This window comes from Salvia splendens, chromosome 12 (genome assembly GCF_004379255.2).
Source record: "Salvia splendens isolate huo1 chromosome 12, SspV2, whole genome shotgun sequence".
NCBI classification, from domain to species: domain Eukaryota; kingdom Viridiplantae; phylum Streptophyta; class Magnoliopsida; order Lamiales; family Lamiaceae; genus Salvia; species Salvia splendens.
Window position 1 is genome coordinate 23,735,509 of NC_056043.1, and position 12,604 is coordinate 23,748,112.

The 12,604-nt window shown below is 37.0% G+C and overlaps 1 protein-coding gene across 4 annotated transcripts; it reads right to left on the reverse strand.

Annotated features, from left to right (window-relative positions):
* Positions 1 to 3,008: 3,008 nt before the first annotated feature.
* Positions 3,009 to 12,022, reverse strand: LOC121758803 (clathrin interactor EPSIN 2-like). Of its 4 annotated transcripts, none has more exons than XM_042154211.1 (14): positions 11,909 to 12,022; positions 11,482 to 11,564; positions 11,119 to 11,170; positions 10,860 to 10,939; positions 10,697 to 10,775; positions 10,393 to 10,476; positions 10,154 to 10,299; positions 9,103 to 9,456; positions 6,496 to 6,537; positions 6,301 to 6,408; positions 6,014 to 6,222; positions 5,144 to 5,319; positions 3,963 to 4,914; positions 3,009 to 3,887 (listed from the first exon to the last, which is right to left on the reverse strand). In XM_042154211.1, the coding sequence occupies exons 2-14, from the start codon at positions 11,514 to 11,516 to the stop codon at positions 3,421 to 3,423; spliced, it is 2,784 nt and encodes a 927-aa protein (XP_042010145.1). In that variant the 5' UTR covers positions 11,517 to 11,564; positions 11,909 to 12,022; the 3' UTR covers positions 3,009 to 3,420. The 4 variants fall into 4 exon arrangements, with proteins under 4 accessions (XP_042010145.1, XP_042010144.1, XP_042010142.1 ...); XM_042154210.1 differs by having other exon boundaries at positions 6,014 to 6,225; XM_042154208.1 differs by having other exon boundaries at positions 6,014 to 6,228.
* Between the last annotated feature and the right edge of the window lie 582 nt (positions 12,023 to 12,604).

Genomic DNA, 12,604 nt, shown 5'->3' on the forward strand with positions numbered 1-12,604 from the left:
TTTTGAAAGTAGAATTGAGATAAATTGAAAAGAGTGGAGATTGGAATTGGGTAAAAAATAGAGAAAAATGGGTATATTTATAGAAATAAGAAAATAAAATAAAAAAAATTTCGAAAATGGGTTGAGCCGCGGCTCTCGCCCAAGCGCCGCGGCCCTGCGTGGCTCTCGTAATAGGTAGCGGCGGCCGAGCTACACTCGAACCACGAGTCGCGGCTCCCCTATTGGAGACACTCTTAAATCTATATTAATCTTTTTATAATTTTATCAAGCAAACAATATCATAAAATTCCAAACTAATTTAGTCTTATATGAAATTCATCTTGAATTATCCCTTATTATATTCTACTATTATTTTATTTATTAAATCGAACGCAATTAAATAGACCTGCTTCCTATTTTATCTAATTAGGATTGACAATTTTTAATGTGAAGATAATTTGATACAAACATACGTGAAATTAATGAGTTAGCGACATGCCTACATGCATGCCAAAGTTAGTATGACTGCGGAGTAGTGAATAGAATTTTATTTTTTTGAGAGAGGATTTAATATAATACTCATAATAATAATAATAATAATAATAATAATAATAATAATAATTAGTAACACACGCAATTAACACTAACAAGTGAAGTCGCAAAACGGCAAACATTGATGACGTTTCGTAATAGAGCATATCCTCTTCATTGATAAACTTATCTTTATGAAATTCTTTTGATATAAATGATCACAACTCTTCGATGCTGAAATTTATATAGACATTGGAATTTAGAAGTTCGTACCTTGTCATGAAAAGAAAAGTTGTAAAAAGAATAAATAACAAATCCATCGGATTAATTTAACAACTCTTAAATATTTGGGTATGCATTCTTCCATGATACGTTAGAGTTTGTAGAGTTCATAAACATCAAAAGGTTAAGTAAGAAGAGACTGAAAGTAAACCATTAGTTCACATACAAATACAATAAATGTATCTACCCAACCCAACCCAACCCAACCCAACCCAACCAAACTTCTCACTCTTGAACAGAATAATCCATGTGTTCAATGCACACCATTAGTTAGTACACTCCTGACTCCTCCCTATTATCAATGCAATGTGAGATCCAAACATGCTCAATAGTAACAACAAGGAAGAGGGATGAGCCTCCATAAGTAGCTCGAGCAAGCATTTTCTCTCCATCTTTAGCTTCGAGGCGCACAACCTTAATGACATCACCGCGCTAAAAGAACAAATCCCATGATAAGGCAAGCGTCCTTATCAAAGTTCCGATGGCAAGATTCCGGCGTCAATGAACTAAGAGAATGTCGCAGATTCAATGTCTGTCGATCACTCTTGAATTTGAGAACTTTTCAACGAGAGAGTGAAAGTAAGAATAACTAAAATAGAGCTTGTTATTTCCAAAAAAAAACAATAACACAAGTCAAGTCTCTATTTATACTAAGGACCCTAGGGTGGTTCGACTCTCTTTTGCGATGAACCACATAGACCCGAAAAGGAGCTTATAACTACGCTCGACACTCTATCCTATTACAACTTTATATAGTGAAAACAAAACAGAATACTTAGCTAGAAAATTACTAAAGAACAACTCCTATCATCAAACATAATCCTGATAACGTTCGGGTGGCTTAGTTACACGACGAGGCCTTTGGTTCTTCATGCTGGGCTCGGATTCTGCTTCCTCAGTTGATGGTTGTGCATCATCTTCCTGTATATCTTGAGTGATGGGGTTGATCATTGGTTGCCGGCATGGTGACAGTCGTATCATCCCACCATTCCGATTCATTATGCTAATCGCCCACTTCCTTCCCTTCCAATCCTTTACACTTATCTTCCCCTTATTTCCCATCTCCATCGCATCCGAGAAATCTTTTGGGATCTCCTGTTAAAATCATCAAACTTTAATAATACACTTTCATAAAAAATGGAGTACAAAATACTGTATAAATGTTTAGTGTAATCACCAGTCTTTGATCTAAGATATGGTACTCCTTCAATCTCTTCACGAATCTCAACTGCCTTACCGGTTGGGTTATGAGGCGCAGTGACACTTGACGTCGATGATCAAATCCGTGATCTTCTACGAGCGTAGTTGGTACAACCTGTGTGTTTCAAAATCATAAGACAGAGACATTCATGAACGTTAGTATAAATTAAGAATTGTTACCAGTTTCGTGGAAAAATCGCCGGAGCAGAACATGAAGAAGGAATTTGGTTAGGCCATTTCTCTTCTTCCTCTCTCGCTCTTTCGCCGGAACTAACTACTATTCTGTCGGCTTAATTTAGAGGGAAATGAAATAAAGAGGGGGGTTGTGTGTGTGTGGTAGTAAATGTGTAAGATCAGGAATCGTTCCTCTGAGTTTTTTTTAAGTTTCATCTTTTTAGCGTCTTCACATTTCCTCAATTAGCTTTTGCTTCATGCATGCCTATATTTGAGGGGGCATTCAATTTATAACCAGTTATACAAAAGGGAAGATCGCTGTGTTCTGCAGAGTTGATACAAGGACACAAACTTTATCTACAATTACAGGTGCTTTTAAGCCTACTCAATTCAATACAATGTCACCAATAGATAGCAAGGGAAAAACACAAAGGCAGAGAGGGATATGGAAGAAATGAGGACATCCTTACTTCATTAACAATCAAAAAAATTATATTTAACCTTAAAAATTTACATCCTGCATTGCAATGTTAACAACCAATTTAAGTAGTATTATAACCTACTATGTTCTCCGTTTTCTGATTTTAAAGACTAGAGAAGTGAACATTAATCCTGCATTGCCAATAGTTCTTTACGCAGTCAAATGATTCGAGCACACAAATAATTTTAACAAATTTCTGTTTTTTACATTAGTCAAGTTCCATCAATTTTCACATAACTCCAAATTTACTTTCAGACCATTAATAAATTTGCCACATTCTTGTGCATTCCTCATCCAAATCAAATGCGAACAATTGTTTCATCGAGAAATGATCGAGAAACCAACAACCAAAGCATAACTATGGAATTAAAAATGACTGTCAATTTTATTGATGGTAATAAGCAACCACCTTTCAAGTACTGTACTATCAAAATGGTGCATAGGAACATCACAAAAAAAAATGGCCACCTGAGAGAGGTAAACCTAAATACTGATAATATACAAGATCAAAAAGCAACAACTATATTACTATGGGGGTACGTACAGTAGCTCATTGTGACCTAAAAATACTCTCATACAGAAAACAGAACCCCAAAAAGAATTAATACACACGTTACACACAGCCAACATAAGAAGTTACAAGTGAACATAAACTTGTTGGTTGCAATATCTGATCGTCAATTGACGTTTATGGGTGGGGACTCAATTTTCTCCATAAAATAAACCAGCAATATCACCTCAGTTTACCATGGTTCTATGTAGTGGTTCTAAGCTCATCGGTAGCCACCATATGGTTGTTGACTGTAGTTTCCAGCTCCCATCATTGGAATGTAGCTCCCAGGTACAGTGCTTCTAGGAGGATGTCCCATAGGTTGTTGCGTGTTCATCCCCTGGCCCATACCTAGGTTCATTCCCATACCCATAGCTCCCGGCATGTTCATACCTACACCCGGTCCCATCCCCATCCCTCTCCCAATCGATTGGCTTCCCCCATAGCCACCCATGCCCCCAACAGGTCCACCTGCCATGTTAAAATTCCCAACAGAACCCATCATTAGGTTAGGCTGAGGCCTTAGAGAACCAGCACCAGCACGTCCAACCCCAGATCCGGAGCCCATTGCTTTGCCCATGGTAACTGTAGATGCTACAGTAGTCGTTGCCGGTTGTTTTTCCATCCTTTTCTCCTTGCGATTTAGGGCATCAAAATCAACTCCAATATCAGCCAGTGGATTTGTTTTTGCTGCATAAATTTCAATAATGATTTAGGCTCAGTGATGAAATGTACTTGGTCAGAAAATGAAAATGCCAAACTTACATCCAGAAATATTTAGATTGACCAGTCCGCGGCTCAGAGTGTCAGCCCAAACAGTTGACTTAGTCTCAAACTTGTCTGCGGACGGTTTAGGAGCTACAGCAGAACCTGTTGAAGCTTGAGTAACTGACACTGGAGCCACTAGACTGCTTGATTGTACTTGCGGAGCTTGAGAACCACTTTGTGAAAGGAAATTTTGATTTGCAGCAACTCCTGTGGAAGTAGGAGGAACCATGTACCCACCAGATGGGGCCGCAGCCATTGATTGGTTTTGGTAAGCTCCATAAAAGATCGAGTTTAGCTGATTTGGCTGCATAGAACCACCTTGAGAATGAAAACCTGAATGTGGTGCCTGAGCAGCTTGACCAGGGAGGGTTAAGGCCATGGTTTGAGAAGGAAAACTTGTTTGTGGAGTAGACTGTGTTGGTTGAGGATAGTTCGCTTGCAATGAAGGCTGACCATGTTGAGCAGGAGGAAAACCAGTAGGTTGGCCAGGTTGCTCTTGAAAACCATTTTGGGGTGCATACTGACCAGTTAGAGATGGCTGCATTGTGGGTTGATTGGTTTGAGGTGGAAATCCGCTGTGAGGCACAGATTGGTTTGGTGCAGCTTGGTAACCAGTTTGTGCATTGACAAAAGATTGGGGGGCCGAGGGAGGTAGAATGTCTGCTAATATATCAATATTGTGGCTGGTAGTTGATGACTCCTGTTGTGGAAATGATGTGCCTGAAATGGGTGGCATTCCAAAAGGACCCGACGGCATGCCTGTTGCATTATACAATGCACCCCCAACTTCAGTTGCTGGTTTCTGAGGAGCTGGCTCAGGCACATCGAGGCTCTGAATGGAATTTGCAGAGAAGGAATTTGAGGATGTACTTATCTGATGGTCAGCTGGTACACCATCTGTAGATCTAATAGCTCTGAAAGGACCATCACCAAATGGATCATCGAAAGGCTGAAACAAATTCAGGAAAATGGGGTCAAATTTCCATAATGTTCACACCAAAACCACATGTTCAGTTCACAGCAACAAGCAAAAGGATTTTTTTTTCCTGGCCCCATTGTCATCATTCTGATTTGGCATGTGAGATTCTCACAACTAACCACTTCACTAGATGTATACACTACAAAATTGTTTGTACACGAAACATGTCATCAGTCAGAAAGCAATATCAGCAAATTACCTGATTGTTAGTCAATGGTGGTGGCGGTCCACCAGCAAATGTGGGTCCAGAGGTAAAGCCTGCATTTGGTTTAGCTTCAGATGCAACATCAGGTTGCCCAACAGGCACGAGAGCCAGCAAATCCATTTCCACAGCAGATGAGGCAGGAGTTATGCCATTTGAGGTAGCAGGGGCAGCTATATTTATGAAAATAGAAAATAGTATGAGCCCAACATCCGGAACTTGCCAATAGCATATAAATAAATGGGAAAAAATCATAAGTCCAGAATAAGTAGTACAAAGAAATCATATGTCGTCAGATCACGGCGAAACAGCATCTAATATTTCAGTTTTATATTTTTTGCGGCCACAAAACAAACAAAATCAATTATTCATCAAAAGTTACATTTAATAGATTTTATGCAATAATAGCAATATAAAAGAAACTAAAATTTCAACTACAGTCATTAATTTTAGACACACAGACCTACCCCCCCAATTTTCATTCTATCAGAACACTTGATAACATGCCACTCAAAATTTGAAAGGAACCCCTCAAATGCCTCCATGGTGACCAACATAGAGTGACTAAAATAAAATTCCAAATGAAATCATGACTGAGAAAGCAACCTATATGAGTTAAAAATAATAATATCATTTAGATACACCCTAACTTTTGCAAGCTCAACCAAAACATTGTCTTTTAACCAAAAAAAAACTAGAGTAATGGGCAAATTATGAATTATAATCTCAACAAGTACCAAGATTCTATGGCATGACAGACATCTGGAAGCACCATCAATCCAATCAATCAACATAGTCCATGAATTAAAAGAACAATAAGAAATAAAGTGATGTACAGCTCCAAGCATTACTAGATTTTTACTTTACCTGAAAATGAACCTCTAGGATCAAATTCATCAAATCCATCAACTTCCCTGTTGCTATGTTGAGCTGTAGTCTGAACAGAATTAGGAGGGGATGCTAAAGCAGGAGGTGAAGCAGGAATAGGGTGTGGAGCAGCTGCAGTTGTATGGCTTGGGCTAGCATCTTTGGAGGAGGAAGCTTTTGGGGCATATGCTTGTGAAGATTCTCCATCCCTACTACTGATATGATGATATGGGTTCAGAGCTAATGCACAACTAAAAACAGTGGAAGGCAAATATTTGAAATCATACCTTTCATTGTATGAAGGACTGTGGGTTCCAGTAATGGCATCCTCATAACTAGGAGGTGCACCAGCACTTTGCCCAGAATATCTACTTTCAAGCTTCTTACCAGTAGTACTGATTTAAAAATCAAACAAGTTAAACATCTTCAGTGAATAATCATTTCATAAGGACAATATATCAAAATAGATCAATTGCATATACCTTCCATCTTGAGATTGCTCGTCAACTTTTGCACCACTTCCTCTGAAAAGGAAAAAGATAAAATTTATATTTCAATATAGAGGAACTGAGGAAAACTAGGTAGGGCCACAAAATTGACAAGGTAGTTTTTCTAGCTACCACACTAATTTATTGGGCAGAAAACCATTCAAAGGAGCATTATCATCAGAAATTCTGGAGAGGAACCTGCTACACATTATATTTATTATTATTATTATTAAAGAGAATCAATAGTGGCTTCCCATTTTCCCTCTGTGGCGACATGAACGCGCAACCTACTGATTAGATTAGAAACGTCTTACCAACTATGTTGACAGCCATATTTAGTACTCCCTCCATCTCTATATTATTCTCTCTCTTACTTTACTCTCTTTGCACTTTAACTATTTATTACTCCCTCCGTCCCCAAAGAATATGCACCTTGGGTTCAGACACGGGTTTTAATGTAAAATTGGTAAAGTAAGAGAAAGGTAGAGAGAAAAAGTAATTAAAGTATTGTTTGTGGAGAATGGGTCCCACCTCATAAGAGAGAAAAGACTTTCCTAAATTAGAAAGTGCATATTCTTTTGGGACAGACTAAAAAAGGAAAGAGTGCATATTATTGTGGGATGGAGTGCGTATTATTTTTCCAAAACGAGTGCAGAAAATGAAACGCCTCTATTAACATGGAACGGAGGGAGTATTTAAGTGTTTGCATAAGGTGCTTTGACAAGTACTCAAATTTAATTTCAGCAGCAAGGTTTCGTTTCTCTTCTAACGGATGTCAAGTCCTAGTTTCAAAGAAAATATCAAGCAATAAATACAGATAAGGATGTCGGTGCAGCCCAAAGTCCATTGACTGGCCTGAATAGCCACTAAATTTAGAGGGTTGGATTTGGAAATTTCTAACCCAGTAAAATTACAACCGATCAGCCCGCAACCTGAGTAGGGCTTGACCTCGAACCTGGCCAGCAGGTTGGACATAGGTGTAATATTATATGTTCTTCTCCGTTGTTTGAAAACTGATTGGAGACTTCAATGATGATAGTTAAAATATAAATAACTATTCAAAAAAATTAACTTTCCATTTTATATTTAATACACATACGAGTTAGATTTTTATTAATATACCATAATAGTAATAGATAATTGTATTGAAAAATCAAATTTAGTATAAGAAATCTTCTTAATTCCAAAACAAACTTCAAAATTTATCAAAACGTGTTTATGTTCCATTTTAATTTTACAAATCTTGAACTAAATTTTCAATGTCAAGATCCATCATAACCTGTTCTATATGTTAAATCATTCAACAACTCAAGATTTATCAAACGCCAGTCATATTATATGTCATCTTTTTTTTTCACAAGAACTAGTATTTAATAGTGTTTGAGTTAAAGTATATATTCTGAAAATTCTCAATTAAATGTTTTAACTTTTACATTCTATAAATATGAGTAATTTTCATCATTATACATTAGAAAGATCACATGTTAACATTATCGTTAGCAGTCCATTGGCCTGATTGGCTGGGCTAGCCTGCAACCCAAGTAGGGTTGACCTGATTGAAATCTTATATAGGTTTGTTCTATATTGCACACAATAGTATTGGCATGGCAAGACATATACTACTTCTTTGTTGAGGAACATTTTGCATGTTTCACCAACTCATCCAACATAATTAGGTTCTCAATCTTCACGACAAATATTGAAGCTAGCAGACTAGTAGGCCGTTGTATTTTTAACCATTGCATTTCTACATCCAAATGGCCAACTATATAAGCTTAACAAAAAGGTTTCACATTGAGGAATATATTAACACGCTTCCCATAATGAAATCAACTTTAAAAGCACTTATAATAAGCCCGAGTTAAAAAGATTAAGCCGGTGAAACGTTTATTAATAAATTGTTTTCTTCAGACTCAGCAAAACATTTTAGAAGTCAAACACACATTTTAGGCCAATCACTCCGGGGTTTAACATAAAATTGATAAAGTAGGGGAGAGATAGTAAGAAAAAATGATTGGAGGATTGTTAGTAGAGAATGAGACCACCTCATTAGAAAGAAAAACTTACTAAAAATAGAAGCACACTAATTTTGATGGATGGTCCAAAATGGCAAAAGTGTATGGATTTTTGGGGACGGAGGGAGTATTATTGAACATTATTCATAGCCTAATATTTGATTGACATTTTCGTTCCCTTAACAACTACTTAAAACAGATCTCAACACAACCAAATACTCCCTCCGTTTCCTAAAAGTATAAATTCTTTCCTTTTTAGTTTGTTTACTAAAAATAGAAACTCTCCATTTTATGAAATGGACCCCACAATCCACTAACACTAATTCCACCACTTTTTCTCTTCATCTCTCTTACTTAACCCATTTTTTCTCTTCATCTCTCTTACTTTACATTTTTGCATTAAAACTCATGTCGTTCCCAAAGTTCGTATTTTAGGAAACGGAGGGAGTATGTTTTTATTACTTGTGGCTAAATTTATCACAGTTGGTAATCACTCTTTTCATAGCACGGAAAAGGTTCAATATGGCCGCCAAGGAAATTAAGTCTAGGAAATTTACTGAATATGAGAATAAGAGACTCGACAAACCGGGATGAATATTGGCCATCAACTTCATTTGCAGGATTTCTCTCTCGATCAGCACTTCTACTTCTTGACCCATAATTATAATCATCATTGCTTTGACTTCTTTCTTGATAGTCATCATCCTTGTACCCATCTCGACCAAATCGCTCGTCATTATCTCTACCATATCTGTCTCCATCAGGGCCATATGATTCTCCATACCGACCATATCTATCCTCATACCTAGAACCCCATTCTCTATCTCTCCCATAGCCATTCCTATCATCATCTCTGTTTCCATATCGATCATCATCATATTTGTCTCCATACCCTCCAGAGCCAGGATGGTACATACCACCAGTAGGAGTACTACGGAATCTGTAGATATATAATGTTTATAAAAACAAGTACACAGCTTCACCAAAGATAAACCATAAAATATATTTTGGTTTATGATAAAATGCAGCATGATTAGAAAAATAATCATGTAATACAAACATACAGACAAGTAAAAGAGGCATAAGAACCTAAACAATATGCAAAGAGAAGGCAGATGAAAAAAGAAAATATGGAAAGAAACAAAAATAAAATTCCAAGAGATAAATCAACTTTATTTATACCATGAATTTTTTTTCTCTATTGTGCAGAAAAAAATTTATACCATAGAACAGGGTAGGCACAGCTCCCTGAAAGGCCTTGGTCACATGACTGAAACTTGAAATATGAGACTATGAGACGATTTAATACAAAGATTATGCTTGAAAAAAGTTTCATTCACAAACACTATCCGAAGTAGATTCATCCCTTAAAACATTAATAAAAGCATAGCTATGAAATTTCAAAATCTATGCCTCAAAACGGGAGATGTTAAGCCAGACGAAGCATGTTCAAGGAACACGATTCAGTATTAGTAGTATGCATACATGCATTTAGTAACAAATGAATCTTTGCAATTACAGCTTTCAAATAGCAAAATAATTACCAAAGATAATAATTCATAGTACAGAACCTAATACATACTGTATCATTAAGAATAAGTCGAAGAAGCAATCAGAGAGTATGTTGTGTTACTTACTTGTCCCTGTTAGCAGCAGCCTTCTGACGAACCTCTTGTATCCTTTCCTTATCATTTACAAGAGCTACTATGCTCTGAGATTTCTTTCTAACATTGTTACCCTGGTCTTTTCCACTGGAATCAATGTATTGGAAATCGGACAATGTCTGTGAAAGAGGAAAATAAAGAAACACCACCCATCAACTTACATCTATGGTGAAGCTCTATAAGGAAATAGTTTAGATAATAAAGAAACTAACTGATATTTGGTATGCATGTTCTTTGATATCATCCATGACACGCTCAGACCCATGGGCTATTAGGTATTCCAAGACAATCAACGCCTGTAGAGAAATCAGCAAAAAATTATGATTTGGTCGTTAAAAATGGTGGCAAAAAAGTAACATCTTTAAAAATATTCCAAAACAGGGGTATCAGAAGATGAATCAGAGTTATCTCCCTATATTTGGAGTTGATGCTTTGGAGCTCATGAATGAACAAAATAAGAACCCAAAACATTAAAATGGTTACCAAAAAGGAAATCTCAAATTAAGGAAGACAAACCTTGTAGACATGCCGCCAATTTTTTCCAGTATCATTTATACGCTTCCATATTACTGATATGATCATCTGATACTCGTGACTGTTAAAAAGCAAAGCTCAATACCATCTACATGACAAGTAACCCAAGTGAAGTATATTGAGACTTGAGTCAGCCTATACTTACTAGTTTCTAGTTGCCTGAGCAATATCAGCAAGAAGGGATCCATGAGGACCCCAGGGCTCATTGCTAGTTGCGTCGAGAACCTGAAGGGGACAAATAAAACAAGCACCACCTAGTTAAAACCACTGAGAAGAAATAGCTACGCAGCGGCTCATTATTACAATCGTATTTTAAAAATCACAATCTGGCCAAAAGTCAATAGAAAGAAGAAGAATAAAAGATGTAAAGTACAAAGAGAAAAGTCAAGTAAAAAATAAATTACCTTCTGTTCTATTGAAGGGACCTTGAGAACTTTCTTGTTGACCCCTCTCTTACTGCAAGATGACGAACAAAACATTCATAAGAAGATGTTTGCCAGACCAAAACTAAGACATGATCTAACTAAATCACCACAATATCTAAGATTCTGAATGGTATATCTAAACAAGTTGTGCTTGTGCAAGCTTGATAGCTCAACAATTCTATATTCAGAGTAGCCTCCTAACACCTTCTTCTATAATCTAGACACTGGAGAAATTTGAGAGAAGATAAAATGATAAAATAATAGTGGTAAGATTAACCATGAAATAAAGTGCAAACTGCAAAGACAGCATGTTCAGTAAATAAAGTTAAAAGAGAAACTTACATGTCACGGACAGTTTGATCAAAAACTTTCTTCATTCCACCCTTGCCTGAGAGATGCCGAATTAGCTAACTCGATCAACTTGCCTGCGCAGCAAAAAGAAAATAGTATACTTCAATAAAGCACAAGAAAAAATTTTCTCTTCAGTGAATCACAAATGCAAGGTTCAAAATGATACAGATCAATTTCAAAAAAAAAAAAATCGTCATTCACTGGAATCAATTAGAACACATAAAAGTGAAGTCCAGCAAGCAACAATCTAATAAACAAACGATTCCCTCTACATATAATAAAATACTAATTGAGATCCAAAACATCGGCTACAATCAAACAGATAAGTAATAAGCTGAATTCAATGGATACAGATTGCAGAAATGAGATCTGGAGCCGCATAGACTGAATTGAAGCAGTAAATACGATAAAAACACGCCTGAGAAATTCACAGCCTCCTTCAACGTATGCTAGATCTGAAGATACGGAGTTGATGAATTGCTGACGAGATGGAGAGTGGGTGGAGAGACAGCGGATAGATAAACGAATAAAGACCATTAGCAAGTGATGCGGATGTCCGGGCTGACATCCGCGTCCACATCCCAAAAACACCACCGGCCACGTCATACGGACATCCCACTGCGGATGTCACATCATACGGATATCCCACTACACAGTGACGGACATCCCAAGGACATCCCGACGGACTTCACACAATAATAAAAATTCACCAATTCACAAATTAAACAATTTCCGGAATTAAACAATTTACGGAATTAAAATTTCGACACAAATAGGGAAAAAAATTCCATTAAATAAAAAAAAGAAAAGTACATTTCACCAAATTAAAAAAAAATACATTTCAATAATTAAAAACTACATCAACAACGACTCATCCGCTGCCATACTTCTTCAATAATATCGTTCTGGAGTTTAACATAGGCTTGTTTTTGGCGCATGTCGGCAAATGCACAGACTCGATCGACTTCGTCGTGTGGTATCCCCATGCGTACATTGCTAGTGGCCACGCCGTGGCTTGGACCCGCAGCATCAGCATCATCATTGGTCCAATCAGTCATTGCTGGACCTTCATCTTCGACAATCATGTTGTGCATGATAATACATGCGTACATGA

Excerpts from the sequence above, each read along its gene's own strand:
- LOC121758803 (XM_042154208.1), bottom strand. The coding sequence starts at position 11,516 with ATGAAGAAAGTTTTTGATCAAACTGTCCGTGACAT. Across the intron at positions 10,477-10,696 it reads ATTGGCGGCATGTCTACAAG|GCGTTGATTGTCTTGGAATA; the intron begins GTTTGTCTTCCT and ends ATTTCTCTACAG. Across the intron at positions 10,300-10,392 it reads AACATGCATACCAAATATCA|ACATTGTCCGATTTCCAATA; the intron begins GTTAGTTTCTTT and ends CCTCTTTCACAG.